General features: G+C 40.7%; 1 protein-coding gene across 4 annotated transcripts; it reads right to left on the reverse strand.

Annotated features, from left to right (window-relative positions):
• Window positions 1-22,676, reverse strand: lhfpl2a (LHFPL tetraspan subfamily member 2a). 4 transcript variants are annotated; one of them, XM_072454399.1, is made up of 4 exons: window positions 22,567-22,637; window positions 13,465-13,558; window positions 4,534-5,221; window positions 1-1,088 (listed from the first exon to the last, which is right to left on the reverse strand). In XM_072454399.1, exons 3-4 carry the CDS (start codon window positions 4,952-4,954, stop codon window positions 832-834), a joined length of 678 nt encoding a protein of 225 aa, XP_072310500.1. In that variant the 5' UTR covers window positions 4,955-5,221; window positions 13,465-13,558; window positions 22,567-22,637; the 3' UTR covers window positions 1-831. The 4 variants fall into 4 exon arrangements, with proteins under 4 accessions (XP_072310500.1, XP_072310501.1, XP_072310499.1 ...); XM_072454400.1 differs by lacking the exon at window positions 13,465-13,558 and having other exon boundaries at window positions 22,567-22,676; XM_072454398.1 differs by lacking the exons at window positions 13,465-13,558; window positions 22,567-22,637 and adding an exon at window positions 7,293-7,397.
• Between the last annotated feature and the right edge of the window lie 632 nt (window positions 22,677-23,308).

Consider the following 23,308-nt stretch of genomic DNA (forward strand, 5'->3'; position numbering starts at 1 on the left):
TCATTCTTCCCTTCTCTTTATTTGTTTGGCAGAAACAAACTGGAATGACAAAACACTATGACTAGACAAACTCCAGTTTGCTGGTTGGACAGCTTTCCCTGAAATCAGACATTTGATAACAACAGCAATACTTAAGAAAATGTCTTCTTCCTCATTATTCAGTTCATATATTTAGGCACAGATAAAAGGATGTCTGTAAAGGTCCAGACACACAGTCTTTATATCTTTTAGCCCTATAGATTTAAGATTACTTCATCAACAAAATAAAGAACAAACAAAATGCACCACAGAGCTGGCTTTGTTCGCACTTGTGCAGTCCATATGATATTTTAATACTACAATTAAAAATCTGCAATCATTCAAAGGACAGTACATTCTCTTAGCTTTAAAGACATCCACTCCAGACAAGGCAATTGAGTAACTGAGACTGAGTAGTGGTTCCCTTGTAAATACTCACACACTTGGCACATGAGTAGAGATCCAGGTTTGCTGGTCGTATGTTCAGATGACAAAAGAAAAACGCTACTATTTAAGGCAGGAGTGACATAATCAGCCCAGCCTGGATCACGCTGATCAGCATTCTGCATCATAATTATGTACAAATATATAATTACATGTGTTTACGGAGCATGACATAAGACAAGACAGGCAGAAGGAAACTGCACCTCTAGTGACAGACAAACAATGGAAAATATAATTGGAAGTATTTTCACACACACACACACACACACACACACACACACACACACACACACAGAATCAGTCTTAGTGGTAAACAACAAAGTGGCCTTATGGGACCGAAGCACGAAGGCAAAGGTTGTATCAAAGTGCCTAGAGGAGGCAAATGAGGCTCTTGCCCTCCTCAATCTCCTCCTGGACTTTATCGCTGGACGTCGCAATCTCGGCTTGAGCGGAGAACACAGCGCAGACGAAGGTGAGTACGGTGCCCCCCATAGCAGTGTAGAAGGCCCAGCCCATGGAGCAGAGCCCGGCCCGGTACGGAGCAGCGTCAGGACCACAGTACAACTGGACTTTATCTGAACCCCAGCCAGCAGGGTACAACATGAGCCCAAGGATGAGAAACAATCCTGCAAACACAGACACATGGGTAACACCTTTGCATTATGTACGGTTAAATATCACTGTATATTCTTTTACCTTTTCTGGGTTCACTTATTTTCTCCCCCATTGGGGTTAAGATTCTTTTTTTTAGTTTATTTGGTACCACTTTCTAATAACTACACTAATTAGCCTTAGTAAAGCATGTACAAAGACTCAATTCATAAAGGAGAATGAGGTTGTGTAACTAACTTCTTAATTAACATGTTAGGTGTTAGGAACAAGGTTTAGGGTATTAATTAAGGAGCTACTAAGCCTGACTCATGAGCGAAGTCTTTGTATGTTTAATTAAGGCGATTAAAGTGATATCGTTACTATTTATTTGTACAAAAATAATTCAAACAAATCTAATTTAACCTGGTTTCTTGAGTGCTTGTCTCAGCCATGTGATTGGAATAAGAAAAAGGAAAGGAAATGTGGTTGAAGACAGATTGAAGCTTTAATCAATAGCAGCGTATGGCAGACAACAGGAAAGTGGATCCTATGAGTTTTCCTCACGTCCTGCCTCAGAGTAGATGAAGGGGGTCACTTCCTGACTGTGTGACCTACTTCCACTACCTTTCTGACACATACTTTGTACTAGACAGGCCTTTCTCTCACATCCTTATCTTTAGAAAGACAAGAAAAAATAAAGCCAAATCATGCCGTGGCCTCTTTAGTCAAATGCCCTTTTTATTTGATCTTATTTTAGATTTTATTATGCATTGTTTTATATACGCCCAAGCACATTCCTAGTTTGTGACTTCTGTTCACCAACAATGCAACAAAGCTTTTTGATTCAAATGTTTCCACTCCATTTTTCTCCAACGTATTATTTTGTATGTGATAACGCCTTGTAAGACGTATTACCTCTTTAAAAGTGGGCCGTTTCATAGTACCTCTCCTGCTAATATGTTTTACTTAATCCACCTCTTTTTCTCCCCCTTTCTTTTCCTCTCCTCCCATTCTCTTAGAGCACCGATATTGTATTAAACAAGGAAATGAAAACTAGGTCATAAATTCTTTCCACATGTTGCACAGCTCTGACGTCCAGACCCGCTTCAGTGATGGATTGAAGGTATGGTTCTAATTCTCAGCCGCTCCTAATACGCATAACACACTGTGAGTCACACAAGCCCCCCATAAGCAGGACCACTCTACCCCCCCCCCCCCCCCCCCCCCCCCCCCCCCCCCCCACCACCCTCTAACCCTTCCCAGCCTCACAGCTCATTCTGCCCTGGCTCTTGTCGCTGTGCACTACCAAACTTGTCAATTCCTTATCTTCAAAACCGCTGATAGATTCCTCCACACCCCTCTCAAGGGTTAACCTCCCCATTGACAGCAGCCCCTGATATGGCCCAGCAGACATCCATACACTCCAAGAAATCTAGCCTTTTCCCCTTTTCCTGGAAGAAAATAGCGGCTGGGTCAACCACCTATGAAGTGCACGAGCAGACAGAGGAGATGACAGGGCAACGGAACCACAGCCAAGACGTTGTTGATTAAAACAGATGGGAGGCTTAAGAGGGGATTTCTACATTTACTTTTATCTTCTCTGAACCAGTGCAAATCTATCAAATATTGCAGTAAGACCGGGTGTTATATTTTGGGGTCAGACACAAGGTCCGTGCTGTTGAAAGCTTTGAGGGCCTGTCCGCTGCAGAGGGCTTGTGGACGAGGAAGCTTCAATGTAAATGTGCACCAAAGTGTGTTGTGGCAAGTCGTCGCTTTTTGAAGTGTCAACTCTTTTCATTTTCAATCCAATGCATTGTTTTTTATGACTATCTAACAGTGGAGATAGGCAACAGCATGCGGTGACGTCTTCAATATGGCAGTGACAATAAATGAGTCATGTGACTGAAACCCATGGCTAACCTGGCGCCAGCGTCTCACTAGGACTTCGCCTTGGTCAGAGTGATATTGTGCACGGTCTCTGCACAAATAAATGCATACTAAATTGTCGTTGTATCATTCTAATCCAGGAAATGTTTTTGCACATCAATTATGGTAACTCATGTCAAATGGCAGGTGTCCAGGACTTATAGTTTTGTTCAGAGCTTTATGATCAGTCATAAAAACCTACCTAACACCTAAGCAAAGAGTTGAGACATTTTTACAACTGTCTTTGTTTGACGTCTTGTCTCTTAACTCTGTGTCTTTGACTTTGTCACACGGGATGATTAATGATGAGGAAGGCATTTCAAATGAAAGGCAGAACTTGCATAAACTACACAAATGTTTTTAACTGAAGTGTTCATAACCACTTAAACTCACGCCATTCTCTAATTCAAATGGCATGATTCGACACAAACCAAAGAAAAGTGTGTCATAATGGGACAATGTCATATAAAGTGCAAACTAAAAAGCTCTGACTTAATTGCATTTGTTAGAGGCGGATAGTACAATGACTATCTCTGAGCTTAACGTCTGAAATCCATCAACTTCAGCAAACAAGAGGCGCATAGATGTATTTTGTTCATTAACTACAGGTATTCAAGCTAAAAGGACAGTGCATTAGTATTGCCACTGATAAATATGAATACCTAATGATTTGCATTGGAATTACGGTTAACTATAAGTGGAGCATTAACACACTTGGCAGTCAGGAGCTTGTTTGCGCTTATCTCATCCTGCAGTCCAAATGAAGAGAAGTGCTCATTCTGTTTCCAGAGCCACAAAGGAAATCCAACCGCCACTGTGTTTGAACCTCCAGTCGCCTCTTCCTCCTCCACATCCTCGCCACTCCACAATGAGGAGTCTACACATTTGACTTCCTCAATCATTATCAACAAAAGTCTTAAATCTAACCGGAAATAACCAACCGGAAAGAGCATCAAGACCTTCGAAAATTAAACTCATAATCCTGTTAAATACTTACATCGGTTGCTTTTCTTGGCTTACAATTTACCCTGGCCTTCACCACACGCCCACCTTTTTTGTTTGAGTCTGAACCAAATAAACAACTGAAGGGGAGGACAGCCATAATCACCAGAGACCTAAGAGTCACGGTCTGTGAAACGAGAGGAGTCGTGTGTGAGCTCATAGCCTCCTCCCTCCCATTGCTCATACAGCAGGGAGGCCAAGCAGTGGTCTGACAAAAACACAATGTATCTATATCTAAGAGCATGAATAAAAGGTATTGAGTTGACCTGTAAACTGACAGGAATGTTGGGACAGGTAAAGTAAATATTTGTATGGCGGTTCATGTTAAAGACTTTGTGACATTGTGAAAAGCTCTGCTCATTGAAGGCGCCATGAAGTAAAACACATCATTCAGCAAGTGGGGGTTGTGGTGTTCTAAATTAATGCGTTCAACTGAAACCCTAATTTAATTACCTGAATGGACTTTGGAGACCACAGGAATGAAAGGGAACAATAACACTGTCTCTGTTAGTATTCTTTTGTCTCAATCGAGCCATAATGTTTAGTTCTCACCTGCTATCCCCTGCAGCAGTCCACAGACATTGAAGATGCTCTTCTTCATGATGCTTTGGAAGCACATTGTGAAAACAGAGATGAATGCCACTGCACATAAAAGCAGGATTCCTGCTGCCAGGAAAATAGATGTTGCTTGCCAGAACCCGCTGGCTATCTCCCCAAAGTGTATAGCATAAGGTCCACAAAGGATGCCCCTCTGCAGATGTGGCAGTTTGATACAGCGGCCGTAGATTCCAAGTGTAGGCCTGTATGCCTCTCCTGCAGTGGTAGCCCCATGGGGGCCAAAGACTGCATCAGGAGTACGTGGATATCCCACCAACCAGTCTGTGCTCATGAAGGCAATGAGCTCCCCAAATGCAGCCACAATACTGAGCAGAGTCCACAACATGGAGCGGCAGGTGACAATGACATGGCACATGATGAGCGTCTGATGACAGGACGTCTAGAAGGTTTCTGCTGAAGGGCTGACTCCTATGAAAACCCCTTCACATAAGAAATGGTCCTCTGGTGCAGCTCTGGGACTCCAAGTGCAGCAGGAGAAAGGCGTGTATGATCTTCTCCTCTTGTGGAGAACTGTTCCTTTTACTCGTTGGTCCTTAGACTGTGTCTATTATCTTTTTTGGTGTCTACATTGTACTCAAGGTGAGTTCCCTGAGCCAGCCCGCTGGCATCACATCAGACACACCTAAAAGAAAAAAAACATGTCAACAAGGTTAGATTTTTATGTTTAAATGATAAGAAGATGAACATAATTTTGGTGATCTTTGAATTGTGATAAGGGAAATAGTGGACAAAGAGTGAAAGAAGCTGTGGTTTCTTTATGAGGTTCTAACAAGTTGTCAAGGAATGTGTTTGTTTGAAGTTAACATTTCTGTTTGGAGTGTGAGGATTCACAAACAAAACATACGTTACTCTCAAAGACCGCAATGGTTTAACTACCTAACAGAGTAAAACGTTGAGAATTGAATGTTAAAATAGAAGCGGATGCAGAAGAAGACAAAACAAGCCAGGGGCCCCTCATCAGGCAGCCCGACCTGGGGTCAGCCGTAGGCAGATAATCCATTGACTGTTCTGCTGTCACACCACCGCTGATAACCTCTGACATCAGCTGTGGTAAACTGCAGAGTCAGGGACTCCTCTTAACTCCTGTGCATTCACTGGGAATAAAAACCGAGATGGTCTGAACGGTTTCTTTGATTCTTCTGTATTGCTCTGCACTTTCTCCTGTTATCATTCTGTGACTGGTGTTGGGTAAAGAGACAGCATCAGCAAAGGCAAAGCTCCAAAGCTCTGCTCTGTGGTCAGAATCCTGTAGAACAGAAAACTACACAAACCATCATCACTCTCTCTTGCTTTCCTTTAACATAAACAAACTGTCCTCTCCTTTTGTCTCTGTTGATTTCCAGTGTAGAACTTGGTTGTTTGTGGGCCAGTGTGTCTTTTATTCAGGTTGAACTGTGTTACAGATGAGGTCATAAGAACATACATTTAAATCTGAAGTATTTGGTCTGAATCTATTCTGTGAATCACAAGGACTCTCATTACCTCACCCTGTAAACACACTTCTGATGTGAAATTGTTCTCCACCCAGGCCAAAGAGCATTGAAATTCCCGAGAAAGTCTAACAGTAGGAGTTTGTAGGTCAAACATTTGTTGGCCAGTTGCAAAGACTCATTTATCACTGACAGGAATATAGATGGAAAAAATCTTTGTCTTAAAACAATTTAGACCATCTGGGGTATGTGAAGGTTAAATGAACCACTTTGAAGAGCAGGACATTTAACCTTTGCCCTCAGAGGGAGACTGGCTTGAATGTTTTACTATGATGTGTATACAGTGTCTATCTGCATTTATCAAGATCAAATGTGGGTCAGCTGTGGTGGTAAATGTCAGCACATGCCAGTCTCTCTTCATGTGCACATACTGGTCACATACTGGTCACACACTGCTCAGACGTCTGCTCTCACCAGACACACACTTGGACTGAATTGTTTCTTTAGATAGCTTCTATGCGTAACTCAGAAGGGTTCACTAATCCCAACACTCCACAGAACAACACATGCTGCTCTTACAGAACTGTGAACTCTCTGGTTTATGTCAGCACAGCAGGGCAGGGGGTGAGTTTAATTTAAATATCTTTAAATAAATGTGCAATGTATAGATTCTGACCAAATTGTGACTTTCGGTAACAGAGGCTTTCCCCTCATCAAATTACCAGCAGGAAGTGCCTTTCCACACAGCCACTGACAGGAAGCAATCTGCATGACTATGGACATGCCTAAACTGAGTTCAGTGTCACCATGGTGAGCATTTGTTTTGGGGTCAAAGAAGTGAGCACATGATGAGGAAGGATACAAAACTCTCCATTATAGAAAAGTGTCAAGGGGTCATTTGGAACCTCAATGTTGAGAGGGAAAAAACTCTATGCAGAGCAAAACATTCAACAATACAAGAACCAGCCGATGCTCTTCTCTGGAGTTCTATGTCTCGTCTCAGAAGCTAATATTGAAGTTTTAAAAGTATCTGTAGACAACGTGCTCTTTTTTATAACCTTTTAAGCACAAAAAGTCTTAGGCAGATAAATGAGCACGTAAAACAAAAGGGTCTTAAGTCAGCTTTTCCATTGCTTAAGTGGCCACATTTCCTGACACTTACACACATCTGCTCAGTGTCTACAACACTCCACACGCCATAGCATAAATGATCTTTGTACAAACTGAACACAAACGTAATATAATGATGGTGAATGGTCTGACCTGTCTCCACTGGTTGCTCCTGTGGAGATGTGGCTGCAGTGTGCTGGCTCTGCTCTCACACATTTAATTCCTGCTCTTCGGTTTACAGCTCTTGGACCCTCCCCACGCCCCTCCCTTTTCTGCACTTTCTACTCCGATTGGCCAGGCACAATTTGAGGCCATGCTTTCACTGAGGGTCCACATGGTGACCATATTTTTCTGCTGAATCTGGGTTAAAACAACAGAATCGAAGTTCTCGCTTAGTATTGTTTGCACTTTATTTTCTTACTTTATCTAATCTTTATCGCCATGTGAAACTTTTTAACCTGTCACCACTCAACATAAAGTAAAGCACAGTTTTCGCTTAGTCTAATAAAACATGCCCAAAGCTTGTTTCCCTCACACCGCTAAAGGGCTGCACTAACCACAACACACAAATCAGCACATGTCATAAACTAAATCAGAAGACAGCCTGGTTTGATTAGATAGGAGTCTGGTGACATAGTTTACTGTCTCACCTACGGATTATTGTTTCATGCTGATGATAGTGTTTCAGCATTTCTTCCAACGTATTAAGTCCAAGCATGATGCCGACGAGGCACTTAGCTCGAGTCTTCGCCGGATTGTTGTGTTCACTCACATGAGACACAAATGAGTTCCATATGAAAACTGAGCCCACTTAAACAGGCAGAAAGGAGAGAATGAAGGCCGTGCACTTGAATGCAGCATGCAAATTTGCCCTGATTGAGGTTCAGACAGTCAAAAAATGTAGGCTTGAATTTTAAATATCTAAGACCCAAATTAACCTTTTTAAGTCGTGTCAAATCTCAGTATAGAGTCACACGCTTGAGGCTCAAACGCTTCAGCCCATTCAAAAGACAACTGGACAACTGGGAAAAGATGCTGGTATCACCAAATCACCAGGATTTGGTGATACCAGCATCTTTTCCATTCCATCTGTTGTTTTACACAGTTGAAGGCCAGACACACTTGTGTAAAGATGCTCTCTCTCTCTCTCTCTCTCTCTCTCTCTCTCTCTCTCTCTCTCTCTCTCTAGATGCTCTGGAAAATGTCTTTTGGAAGCGTTTGGAGCTCTGGACACAGAACAGACCCTCACTTCAAAGAGCAGCGGCCCACAGTAGACAGATTCTAGCGCACAGTATAAGCCCGTCAGACTGAAGGCAGCTGCCCATTCATCTTTTAAACGTAACATTAGTTTGTTATATTCTTAATATGTAGGCCAAATGCATTGTCAAGGCAACAATGATCATTTAGTTGATCATTTATAAATGCGGTATGGATCAAATAAAGTGTTGAGCTTTTGCCAGTTTCACCCCACTTTTCATTTAGTCGACTAATTGATTGACAGGGCATGTTTTTAATCGAACAAAAATGTCTTTGGTCAACTACAGCCAAACTGATTTTTATTGGAGATCCAATCGTTTCTAATGATATGCTTGGGTCTTTTTAATTGAGGGCTCCAGAGCCAGTTCTTTGTCAGTAAAAGCATGTGGTGTTAAATGACAATGACTAAAAGTATGTATTGTTCCCCTAACCCAAGTTCAGGAAATTAATATTTAAAATGATCTGTATTTGTATTTGAGAAGACAAATACATGTAAAAACAACATTGATAAATATGGGATTTTTTAATCTATTTGTTTTGAATTTGTTGGGCCGGTTAGCGCAGATTTGCAGCCTTGCTTCTATGAGTCAAGCCCAGGGCAGATGTGGCTCTAGGTTTAGAGTGAATGAATAATGCAGGGCTGCAGTGATTGTGATCAAGTAATAGTGACTAGTTGACTATTAAAAATATTCTAAGTCAATATGCCAACATGTCAAAAATTATTACAATATTAAAGTACAATAAATAACCGTTTGACAAGTTTGAAGAGAGTAAAAAACGGAATATAATGTACGTTGAGTGTTTCTCTCAGGTTTGAAACTGGCACAATCACCTTTTACAATTTTTGCGGAATTAATTTTGTGACCTGATAATCTTCATCTAATAATCACTGCAAAATGTATCCACACCACATTTTTTATATAATAAAAATGCCAGTAAAATAAATTTCAGCACTATATCAATACCGCAGTGAGTTGGAGCACAGATGTGCCAAATGCAACAAAATAGTTTGGACTGTGTCAGAAACAACCAATTCGACACAACAGTAAATGTTTTACAGTATTTAAACTGCAGTCAACACATACATCATGGGTGTGCCTCGGATGTCTCAATGTGCTTCTAATCTTGATGTGTTTTCAAGCTGTGCATGTGTTACGTCAGCGCTCAGTCCAGTCATCCTCCAGAGGATAACCTGGGTTCAGTCACCCCAAAAATGGAGAGGGATGCCAGAAAAGGCATATGGAAAAAAATGGACAGCTGGAATGTTTGGTCTGATTGTAGATTATGGGGTTTCCAGTTGTGGAAAATAATATGAAAGCTCTGTGTGGTGACGTGTAACCAAACCCTAACCCTACGAAAGAAACTCCCCAGTGCACAAATCACATGGGGAGAGCCTATGACTCACCTGGTAGAGCCTACTAAATAAACTACTTTCATTTTCTATGTCCACCTTTTCTTTACCGCCTTCTACTGTCCAATGCCCAGTAGTTACTGATACTGTGCAAATAAAAACAAGAGAGACAAGTTTTGGGATCTCTTGGCTGTTCATATCTAGCAATCAGAGAGGTCTGTGTTGAGTTAAGTCCCACAGAGGGAGCAGCTCTGACCATCTGGCCACTTCAAATGCCACAGACGCAGCAGAGCCATCAGCAGCACATGGACACAGATGTTTCATGTGCACTGGAAAAAGAAAAATATATATTTTCTAACCCACAGCGCTGTTTGGGTGGGACAGGCGGCATGTGATCTAAGGCCAAAAACAATAGCAGCCTGGTATAGCACACCACACAAAAGCACAAACCCCTCAGTGCAGAGTATTCTTCAACAAAAATGGTCAAGTTTCTTCAGTGTGGGAGAGTTGTCTTTGTACTCAATTGTCTAATTTATGAATGTAGCTGGAAGAACAAAAAGAAAATAGAAGGATGTGTTAGAGGTGAGGAAATCCCAACACTGAGCTCCAAGGGAAACAACTGAGAGTGTGACACAAGAAGAGTCAACAACCTTTAAAATGTATCGGCCTATATATTTTATATTTCAGATGGCAGATGTTCAGAGGTCTGAATACCATTTTTTTTTAATCTAGAGTCAGTTCACAAATAATGCAAAAGGGTCATTATAGGCTGTATATCTATCATATTATAAAGAAATGCAGCATAGGCCAAGTCAGACCATTCAAAGTGCAACACAACACGTGTTGACAATTATCTGTTCCACAGGTTTATCAGCTGCAAGTATCACCATAACCATTTACATAAAATATAGACTCTAGAGAATCTCAGCCTTGTGTTTTAACTTTATTGACCGAACAGTAAAACAGATCTCAAACTACACTGCACTGAATTCAGCTTTTAATTGGAGTGGACTGAATTTTGATTTTAACCTTGGCCTGAGTAAATGTGATCAACAATTAATCCCACCACAGTTTTTTAAAACACTATATTTCTAAAGGTCTTAAACTTTATCAGAGATATAATTAATCGTCACAATAAATGTTTTCTTTTCAATCATATGGCTGATCTCAGCAGTTCACAGATAACGTTTAGTAAGTCCAAGTTGTGGTGCTGTGAGACAAGCTGAAGCTTTAGTAAAACAGGGAACAACTTCCGGTATAGCATTTATTTAATTTGTCTGCGCCTTCACGACACATTTGAACATTTATTTTTGTAATGCACTAGGTTTTCCTGATGTTAGATGCATTTATGCACTGGGAATATAATATATTCAATCTTGACTCAAGTGTCCTTCATCAATAAACCGCTGATGCTAACGTGTGCTAGCTTTGTTTTGCTAAACATGTGGGCTCAACATGTAGGCCAGGTCTATCACTGGAAATGTATTGTTTTATCACAAGATCAAGATAGCATTTGGTGAGAAAAAATCATTTTATCTTTATATCTGCTTTTTGTCATCTTGTTTTCGCCTGTGTTTGTGTTCTCTCTTGTCCAATCACCATGTGAGCAGCTTAAATGGGAGGAGTCACCTAAAACAGCGGAAACACTTTCAAATCGTATTGATCAAGGTTTTAGTCTTTGCCAATATCAAGTTGTGCGCTCCCTGTACAAATAAAAGAAAACCACAGCAATATTTTATGATAATATAGTAAATCATTATCTGATTTGTCTTTATTTGAGGGTTTGGCCTCTGCACTTTGGGAATGTGAAGTGTCCCAGCACTTGTGTTTCTCACTGCTGACGCTGCAGAGCTTGGGGGCCCTTAAACCTAACACAGTCTCCATTATGCTCAACCATTTCCAGCCCCACCTTGGCCCTACCAATAGCCCCAGGGGTTCATAAAATAGGGCGGTTGTAGCAGAGAGAGAAAGTCCACTTCAAACCCCTGATGCCTCTGTGTTCCAGCCAGACTCAGGAAATCAGATGGGCCTACTCTGCTGCACGACTAGATTATACTTGGCCCTCGCCTCAGGAGGCCAAACTGTATTGTTCTCAATGGGGTGTGTAGGCTTAAGATTAGTGAGGTTTAATCATGACTCCCTAAGAGTGCTGACCTACTGCTGCTAGGAGAATCTATAAAACAATGGTTTGCAACAGGAAACCATGGTAGATAGATGCCCTCAAGCCCAAATCACAGTGAGGCCACTGCGCTTAACCTGATACTATCTAAAAACCAAACTAGAGGAATGGAGGAGTAGGGCACGGGTCAACTTGGTTTCTTTCGTATAACATTCAAGTACCATTATCATAGGAGCTAGAGATGAGATGGCAAAGGTTTAAATAGTTACTTTAAATTGGAAAACCTGCTCATCCCACATAATCAAGTGTTAAAAAAAATAGACTACAAAACAAGAAACAAAAAAAGAGAATAACTCGGGAAAGTGATAACAATCGGATGGATACTGCCAATAGGTCTATTTTAAGAACAACACTGTTTATTATCAGAGAAGGGGGTTTTCCGCTTTGAAACGACCTTCACAGGTGGTCCTTATTCAGGGTCTCCGGTCCTATTGTTTTCCTCCATATTGAAAAAACATACATCCTGACTCCATAATCTGGACAACAAGGACCAGGAATCAAAACACATTCTGAATACCGGTAATATAATGGATAAATGAATGCTGGTAGTGTTCAGAATATGATCAGTTATTCATTTCCTGTTGAATCTTATGATGTTCTGTCACTCAACATCTACAAATTGAAGTGGACAGAAATTATTGTTCCATCACAGTCCCATGGAGCCCAGAGGGAATGCTTTATTAGTTCCCATTTCTCGTGAGGAAACACTGCTAATAAATAGTGATTTCCAAATAACACCTGGATGGAACAACACGGGGGACGAGGAAACAGCTGCTAATGTCACGTGCCGTAAACCCAACGCAGGAACAACAGGAAGTGGTGATCTGATTTGGTCCTCCGTTTTTAACAGTTATTTATCTAGATTTTTTTTATTGCATGTTTGTATTCACCTGCTCTTCTTGAACTCTGTCTTGCAACATTGGACGTTCCCCATTGTGGGACAAATAAAGGTTATTTTTATCGTAGCTTATCTATCCAGCTTTGCCCACGCTGTAATAAAGCCCTAGTGAGTAACTTGTGTTATGAGATATGTCTGACCTCTGAATTCAATTTGATTCATCACATGCTTATTCCTAATTGTTGTATACTTTCAATGCCAAACGTTGTGCACTAATACTTTTGATTCTTAACCAGTGTGCCAGAGAACACTAATGTGCCAGGTGTGTCTTGAAAAAATGTCCAATTTGCTATTTGCAGTTATTTTATGAAACATATGTGTACTTTAAAGTGTCCTACAGCAAAGTCACTAACGACCACTAATGCGAAATGCAAAAAAACAAACACAACGACAGATATTAGAGGGCTCTCTTTTTAATTATTGGTGTTTGCTAATGTTTTGGTGACTGGTGCGTTGTCACATGCTGTCACGTGTGTTTTATTTAACTTTACCCCATCTAAGGCTTGCTGTTGCTCCATTTCTCGGAACCGCTTACAAGAGAAGCTCTCTGCCATTTTGGTTTTGTAAAAGTATCTCCTCGGGGTAAAATGGTTGGAGATCCCTTGTATAATTGTTACACTGTGTTAGGATCATCACTAACCTCTCTGTTGTGTGTGCCTGACGGTTAATGCAGATGATAAAGAGGAGTTGCGGCGAGTCCTCGGCTGTAATACCGCTCCGTTCTTTGAATTAGCCTGCAAAAAGAGCCGGAACACAGTCGGTAAATTGAAATTGACATGAGGTTAAATTGTCAAAGAGACGTTATTCATTGTTGGCTCCACAGATACAATTTGACATGCTTTTTCCTTCACTTTCTTTGGTATTTTCCATCATGACCTCAGAGTGCACCTGTAGAAAGCCTTAAACTTTTCACATAGAGGCAGAAATCCCTTGCTCATATTGTATTTCCTTCCCACCGCAGGATAATGCCACGAACAAGTCACAATACATCAATAAATCATTAGTACCAATTGGAAGAGTACCAAAGATCAATACAACAAGCATGCTATTCACCAAGCGCAGAGCAAGTGTTCAGGCCACACAGGCTGCACATCATTTACTAATGGATGACTCACTTCCATTTCACTGAGGCCCAAGAAAGACTAGAACCCATCAACAGTGAGATTACCACGGCGATTCAAAATGTCACAACATGAGCCGGACACAGGAAACAATGATCCACACTGAGCCACTGAGTTCAAGCAGTTAATGATTATTCAAATATATAAAATAGAATAGATAATCAACGGTGAATAACATAAATAAATACACGCTCTGCGATAGATGTCTGCTCAAAAACCAGAAGACGTAAGGTAAACGTTAGAGAAAAGGATCACGAAATGTCACGGCGATTATAAATACTGGATAAACGACCGTGTGAAATATCAGACGGTCTCTTATGTTCACTTGTCAGTTAGAAGATTGATGCGGGGCAAAGAAAACATGCCATCGTAATAACCTCATCCTCTGGCAACACAGCCCCGGTGTCAGAGGACAGACTCAGCTCAAGTGACACCAAACATAACTTCAGAAAACGGTTATGAAGTATTTAGTCCTTTCTCTGACAAGACAATATAAATGCAGAAGTCACAAACATGAACTTCTGCATTTATATTAAAAATGGAGCACTATGAAACCCTTCAGATGGAAATAAATTAATCTGTACATGCGTTTGCGGCGACGTCATACATCCGGGACGTCCCCATAGCAGCCATTTTGAAAGGGGCACGCGATATATATAAACCACCACGACTGCATCCTTTTCTACAGCATAATGAGCTACGAATACTTTGTTTCTTTAGACGACAACGACAAACTCAGTTACACGACAAAGCTCTCATTCCTTGGTCTGTCAACAGAGCAATGACCTTATAGAACGCAGGTTTTTGGCATTTTGGCCTCACATATCCTGGATTTCGTATGTAGTAGACGTGATGTTGAAAATGGCGGACTCGGGTGCTACTGTACAAGTTTACGGATGTGCGAACGCATGTATTGCACTTCATTGATTACGGTTTTTATTGCTCAAAATACATTGGAAAAACACCCATTCTTACTGTGAGCGCAGTCGCCTCCCCATAGAGCTGACCGGGCCCGGCAGCGTCACCTGCTCGTCTCCATGGAAATAGATGTTTTTACTGCCAAACTGTGAAACATTCCAGGCAAAGCTCCATGGAGACAATGAGATGGTGGACCCTGCGCCATAACGGTTACATATACATACTGTACACACTGAGATCTGAGACGAATGGGATTTGTGAGTAAACTGAGACAATCTGTGAGCGTTTACAGCGACACTGCTGTCGCTGTAAACCAGAGCGTCGCACTCGCATCTGAAGTGAATGGGAATCGCAGCTGCCGCCTCCTTTTCCAGACCCCAAACACTCACAAACAATGACCTCAACTCCGCGCACAGCTGCAGGTCCTCAATCGCAGTTTCACAGGACCAGAACTCTGTTAGTGCATCAGCATCCCACAGGCCACGTCACACTGTGCTTTTCATCAAAAATACTGTATTTTCCGGACTATAAGTAACGTAACACCTTTTTTCATAGTTGTGGCCGGGGTGCAAATTACATTAATACTTGTATACTTATATACTTATACTCCGGAGCGACTTATATGTGATATTATTTGTTATCTTCACACTTGCAACCGCATTTCATACTCCAGTGGGACTTATGTTTTTTTCTTCTCTATTATGCATTTTTTGGCTATTGACGTCATCAATCTCTCTTTCTTCAGCAACATCTTAGAGTGTAGTGGGAAATCCAGTCAAATTATTTGCATTTTACAATAAATAGAGGAGAAATAAAGTAGAAAATGATCTCATAGCTGTTTTTATGTCAAGAATTGCAGTTGTGATTAGATTTGTGATTTATGTTCTATTTAACTTTGCAACGCAAGTTTACATTGTAAACATGTCTTTGATGCAGTAACATTTGACTAGACTAAAACTAGAGGATTTGCCTGTTTCATACATATTAAGATGGGATATTTCATTGTTTACTAGGGAAATTGTCACTTTGACAATTGCAGTCTTTGTGACTTGCTAACTGACACTATTCAAATTCCAACTTAGATTCAATTAGGGATGTCAAGATTATTCGGTTAATCAATCGTGATTAGTCAGGTCACAATCATAAGGACTAAAACAATTGTGACTATTTTAGAAGCGAAATTTGGTCATTTCAATCAAATTCCTTCCAAACCTAAATGTATAGATCAATTTACCGTATTTTTCGGACTATAAGTCCATAGTTTTGGCCGGGGTGCGACTTATCCTTATATTTATACTTATATACTTATACTTGTACTCCGGAGCGACTTATATGTGATATTGTTTGTTATTTTCACACTTGCAACCACATTTCATACTCACTTTTTTTCTTCTCTATTATGCATTTTTGGGCTGGAGCGACTTACACTCCGGTGCGACAGAAAATACGGTACGTGCTTGGATCACAATAACTTTACTTTTTCATTCAGAACGTTTAGATTTATATAGCTCGTCATATACTTTTTGAACAGTAATGTATTAGAATGAAAGAAATTGAGAAAAGTGAGATTTCACTTTTGTTTGTTTTGTTTCACTTTTGTTTGATTTGTTTTTTTTATGTGTCCGTAATCATGACTAATGGTTTCTATTTACAATAATTGTAACATGATACAACCAGCAGCCCTTCTAAACCATCTTCAACTCTTCATGACACATGCCCTGATCCATTTCGTCTCTCAGAAATTCCCCTTGACATGTGTGTTCCTCCTCCTCCTCCACTAAACACTTAACACTGCCTTGTGGCCAACATTACAAAGTCAAGTAAAAACACAAGGTGTGTTTGTGTCCCTGCGGCACATGCTGATTACACTCACAGCACTAATGCAATGATTATCCACTGATTTCCCCTTGTGCTTTATGGATGTGTCTGCGCTCAGCCCAAGCACAGACAGAATGACATCATACAAAGTCATTAGGTTGAGTACAACAGATGGCCACGGAGCATCCTATAGTGAGACAAGCTTACATTATATTAAAGCAAAAAAATCTTTTACGTGTGTCTGTTTTCTGTCGGCATGAAGTATTTGTATTTGTATTGTAGACAGGTGGATTATGTTTCGTAAGTGAAAACTGTTGACAAGATACACACTTTTCGAACTCAAAAGGAAAAAAATCAATATATTGCTACAATCAATCTAAATCCAACCTAAATTACAATTTGATTGGTCTCAATTACAATATAATATTTCTTCTTCTAAAGTCTGCACTCATCAAAACTTGGTCTTTAACTCAATGTCACCTCGAGCATTTCAGACTTTTCAAACCTACAGAAAGGTCCTTTACACTTCAAAAATGTAGGCGAGTAGAAAGTAGATAAACGTTACTTAAGCACAGTACTTTTACTTTTGTAGTTTGTTACTTTCCACCACGGTAAATGTCTGAATCTTAACCATAAAATGTTATTAATTGCACCGCTCAGACATAAGCAAACCCATAATGGACACTGGATTGATCATGTGAGCGTCCATACAATGGGCCCGGTCTTGTTTGCTGGATTGTGTTCACGGAGGCTTGTGTCTGTGGGTTATGACCCTGAGCTGACGTGCCACAGGTCATTGGTCAGAGGAATTTGATGGCAGTGCGGTAACATAACGGCCTCTTTAATGACCTAATGACTCTAGAGGATCAGGCCGAGATATAAGTGTCTGTGTATGTGTAACTTCAGACTCGTATTTGTAAAGAAATACAAAGTGGACGCCCAGTAGGTTTGTCAAAGGTATCGAAAATCAGATACGAAGCGATACTAAAACTAAGCACTCATTTGAACAATCGATCAATACTGACAAAAATCATATTAACAGGACAAAATGGGACAGTTTAGAATGTTTTTTTGTGCTGAATTGAAACTACAGTGGGACTGCAATGTTTATTAAAAGGAAAGTTCAATCATTTTACAATAAAGTTTGAAATTTTAGTATCGTGACAAAACTAAAAACTCATAGAAATTTTAAGAGGACTTTCAGATATTGACTTAGTTCATGTTCTGTTGGGATATTAGCATGTAAAATCCCCATTATTAGCGTAGCCTTTTATGTTTTTGACTATTTTTAAGAGACAAGTAAACAAATGTCAAAGTAAATATCAGAATATACATGTACATTGTGATAAAAGTGCTGTATTTGTCTAGTCCTTGTAAACGTTACTGTAACTGAAGGAAAGGCCCGGTTTTAAGCAGAGACAAAGAGAACGGGGCAGCTCCAAAAGCCTGAGAAATGGATCACAGATGTTTGACCCAGGCTTGTCCCAGTTAACTGCCAAACATTACGTCTGATTCCGCACTCCCGGCCTTTCAAACCTTACTTGTTTAAAGCTGTCATTTCTTCATGCATCGGGCTCTCTCATTTCAGCACTACCATTACACTCTTTTTAACTTGTTTTGAGCCCATGTTTACCCTCTTGTCCCGGGCTTTGCGCAGAGAGACAGGAGTAATCCCTGCTGTCTTCAGATGGCAAATACCACTTAGCTGCCACGGACCGCCTCAAATGACAACAGCAAACAAAGAAATACCTAATTTGCTGCATTCTTCCCTCTCAAAGGCTGACCTAAGCCAGGAGAGCCTGCTATTTGGAATGGACAGACGGAGTTGGAGTCACAACAACAAGAGAAGGAGCAATTGCACGCTAAAAATAACATTAAATAAAGGTAGATTTACTCATACTAAACAAGGAGACAATAGGTGACCAAATTATTTGTATTATTTTATTGTAATTATAAAGATTTGGGAGTAAAATGGGAGTGAATTCTACCCTGTTTACACACAAATACCTAATGTACTCGTATTGTTGCGTACAAATAGTTATTTTTGCGTGAAATCCTGTGATCAGTGCTATGTCAGGTATTTTGTCAGATCACAGACATACTTCATGCTAACCCAAACCTGCACCTTGACCCCTTCCATTAAGCAATGCACAGGATATGTCTTTGGTCAAGGATTTCTTTAGTCGACTACAGCCCAAGAAGCTTCAGTGTTTAGCAATAATACTTAAGTGGACCAGTGGAGCACAAGTCAGCCTTATCTGGGAAGGCGGAGATTAGTAAATCAATTTCCAGCTGCACAGCCCATTAGGCAGATGGTGGGCTAAAGGAAGGCGTTCACCAAGGACTTCCCAAAAGACGGAAAAATACAGTTACATTTTGAGTGGGATGTTAACTGGGTCAGGTTAACTGTGTGACTTTTATTAAAGCGATGTGCAAGGCAGGTTAGACAGTGGCTAGAACAAAACTATTCTGCTTTCATGATTAGAGATGTCAAGATTATTCTGTTAATCAAGCATGATAATTCAAATCAAGTCACAATAGAATAGAATAGAACTAAAACATAATAATCGTGACAATTTTAGGAGCACACTTAAGTACAAAAATACAACAAAATGTAAATGTAAAGTGCTTTTTTAGCTGGATATATTTGTCACAATTCCCTTTTTTTGTTTTCATTCAGAAAGTTTCATTTCAAAAATCTGCTCTCAAACTTGAAGTACGTGTTAGACAATGGGAACGAAAGAAAATTAAAGATTTCACAGTTGAATAATCGTAACACTAAGATTTCACATCGAAACATCCCGAGTCCTGATTAATAATAAAATGACAATGTCAACCAGATTTGGGTTTTTACAGTGATAGGGAAACTACAAATGAATACACGTGTTACTAGACCAGCCACAATAATGAGAAATTAAAAGGGTTATTTGGTTCTGCGATTTTACCCATGTCTGTATTCTGCTTTGTAGGTCTAAATAATTCATTAATTTCAGGGTGATTTAAGGCCCGACACACGTGAACATTTGACCAAGCCTTATCACAAATACACACAAGCCGCCTATTGTGTGGGTCTTAACCTTTGATCATTAGACTACAGCTGGGAGGCCAGAACCTCTACACTCCTGACAAGAATCACCATCTTTCAGTCTGCTACAACATTTAGTGAGGAGTTTGACCATGACGATATGGTCTACCAGCTCTCAGACAAACTAAAGTCAATGTAAAACACCAGCGGAGCTTTAACGGTTGCTTTGGAACCCGAAAACGCTTCAGGCACTGCAGCTGTCGGCCCAAACGCATGTCTGCCTCGGATTCCCCCTGAGACTGACCCCCAGCGCCACAAAGGGGAAAAAACGCGGCTGAATTTTTCTCCTTGTTTCACCCGACAGGGAAGTCCAGCCCCCCCACAAGTCATTCACTTCTCTTTCTCTTCCACTGCTAGGCCCCTATTGATAAAGAGAGGGCCGACTGTGAGCTTTGTTGTGAAGACGACCCCACCCATATAGTTTCTCAGTAAACAGTGTGCAGGATGAGCTCTGTGGTCGGAGCTAAAGAGATACCAAAGGACTTCCACTAAAAAGAGTGACCAGAATAGAAAAGGACGATTGGCTGCCTAATCTAATCTAATCAATCTGCATGACTGAGCCACACAGCACAGGAGAGCTTTTGTGGAGACAAGTGTAACATTTAAAACAGTTTCTCCATAAGACTGATACATACAAATATGTGTAAGAATTGAATGACACTCCAATCTTTCTACAACTCAAATTACTTTTCACACTTTCATAATTTTTTTTTTGATTTTTTCATCCAGAAATAAAAAAACTTGTTTACCTTACTCACGTAAGGTAAACAAGTTTCTATTGTGATTCCTTTGAATATGGCGTCTTTGCATTACGCCAGGTTTAGGGCCAAATAAACAGTCTTTAGAGCTGGCTCTCCATTTCAATGCACTTTGTAAAAGTGTTAGCACTTCCTGAATGCTTCTGCTGCTATTTTTATTGGTTGCATTTACCCAGACATAAAGGAAAACTGTGGCTTTCCTTTATGTAGGCGGAGACAGATGTTTAAGAATATTTGAAGTACCGGTAAATAAGAGGATCAGATGCAAATGTCCTTTTTTCATTAGGCTTCTGGCACTGCAGGCCGCGCACAGTGGGCCCCTCACTGTAATAAACTGTATTCCAGATGTTGAGTTGGAATCATCTGTTGTAACCTCTGACACAAAAGTAGCCATTCAATTAGTGAATTTCACACTGACTTAAGTTTCAGGCACAAGCAGATAGTGTTCAGGTCTAATTCCATGAGCAGACCAGTCAGTGATATTTACACACCTAGACCTTCATTTAGAACTAAACAGCGTGGAGAGGTTATAGATCAGAAGCCTTCACTGAAAACAGCTCCCTCTCGAGGGGAAATAAAGTGCCTGGCTCCAATCTGGATTTGGATCACAGTGCTGTCACTAAAGTCCAGGGAACAGCAGGAGGATGATGTGGCAGCTACAGTGCGTCATGTGCAAGGAAAGCCTCAACTGTTTGTACAAGTGCTGGTTTGTGGCAACGGAACAATAGAATGACAAATAACCATTTTACTCTGGCAAAGGAGTTTAAACTTTCAAACCCTCTAGCCCTCTGGCATGGTCCATTCCTTCATCAGGATTTAAAGGAGATAAATTGCTGTTACTACATGAGTGATTGTTTAGTTATTGCGCGCTACTAAAAAAGACTTTCCACTCCTGTTACAATGCAAGGCAAATGATAAAACTGTTTTGGATAACAGAGAATGAACGTCAATTAAAACCAAAGAGTACGACACATGGCATAACGACTGCATGGAGACTTGTGGCGGTTTTGTTTCCTATCACTTTTAACCAGGGTCAGGAGTTTGGATCAACAACACGACTAATGGATTCTTCTACTGGAACTAAAGGAAAATAAAGTCAATTGAAAAATGTAAGTCAAATAATAAGCATTTGTGAGTAGGATGAACATCTTCTACATCGGTGCAGTCGCTCTCTCTTTTTGTAATTACAGAGGTGGGTCAATTTCTAAAGTATCGGATTCAGTGTCCCTGAAATACAACACCCAAAACAAGAATCGGTGTTGTGCTTTGTTTGGACTGTTGTTTGGAGAGACAATATGGAGCAACCTTAGACCTTGGAAAGTGTCTCAGTCCATGGGAGTTATGTGGGGCTTCACAATGCTTTTTATTTTGGCCTACAAAAGAAAAAAAAACCTGCTTGACATAACTGAAAAATTAAATAAAAATATCAGACAATTAAAGTCTATCTTGGTTAACTCAGAGGAACTAAAACTGTATTTGTGAACCATTATTTAAGTAAGTAAACCCCATATAAAGCACTGATGACCTGGGTAAAAGTGGAAATTGCAGCACACATTTTACACATTTACACTAAACAAGATACATTTAGAAGACGTTATCTGTTCGAGCCATTGTGGTCTTTAAACGATGTTATGGTTTGATATAGCATTTAAGTGTTAGTATTATACTGACTCAAACCCATTCTGTGATGAAGAGGAGGCGCGCGCGTGTTGGCTATGGCTCGATATGTTGGACAAGCCGGTCGATGATCTTAAGTCTTTTTAAAAGTCTAACCCGCCTCATGGATGTCGCCGGCAGTAACCGTAACTGTAACGTAACCGTGACCCCTCTGATGATCGATCAAAAGTCGGTCAAAGATGCGGCGCAGATCGGTGAAGTCGACCGCTGCTGCCGCGAGTTTGCCGCAAACGTGAATGGAAAGGAAAACTTCTGACAGAGCAAGAGCATTCTCAAATGAACTTATCTCACGAGCCCACTTATTATTCACTCACAAAACGTCTGGACGCAGGAGACATCCCGCTGTGGTCATGTCGGACACTTACGCGCTCGCTGATTGGCTGAAAAAGCTTTAAGTCCACAAAGTGTTGGATCCTTCAGCGCTGTCAGCGATGCCCCTCGTTTGACTTTTCCTTTGGTGATGGTGGCACGTTTTCTGCACAACGGCACAATGAATGGCTCAGCCCTTCTCTGGCCGTGGTAGGAGTGACTGGAGCCTGCCTCCTCCCCCAGCTCTTTCCTTTCTCTCTGGATATGCAGTCTCTGTGCAAGGCACTTTCATATGGCTCATGCAAACACAACTAAAACAAAGCTATGGATGCAGTTGGAAAAGAATCAATCTATTCCAAATGCACTTTTCTACGATGTCTGTCTTCAAAAGGAGAGTTTACACAGAACACCATTAAAAACACACTATGCAGTTACAAAAAGGGGGTTTGTTTCCAGAGATTTAGTTCTGCAATAAGATATATCCGAGACCTGGCACCTCTAATCAAATTAGCTGTATGGCAAAGTCTCCTCTGACTAATCACAATGATACAGGCATACTATTTAGGCTCTAACAACACTGGGACTGCAATAGTTAATGTAGGCCATCAGGTCATCCATTACTCCACAAGAAGCAGCTGAGGAAGATTAGATTTTGGCCTTGTCTTATGTTACGCATTTAACAGAAAAAAAACTTGAGCACACACACCCATTGCAGTCCCAGCAAAGCCAGTCAGTGAATGTCAGTGCCAGTGGGACTCAGAGGTGAATTTCACTTTACCAAAGCAGATAACTCACACT

Source organism: Eucyclogobius newberryi, unplaced genomic scaffold (assembly GCF_026437365.1).
Source record: "Eucyclogobius newberryi isolate DKJ021-1_F unplaced genomic scaffold, fEucNew1.0.hap1 SCAF_2, whole genome shotgun sequence".
In the NCBI taxonomy this organism is placed as follows: Eukaryota; Metazoa; Chordata; class Actinopteri; order Gobiiformes; family Gobiidae; genus Eucyclogobius; species Eucyclogobius newberryi.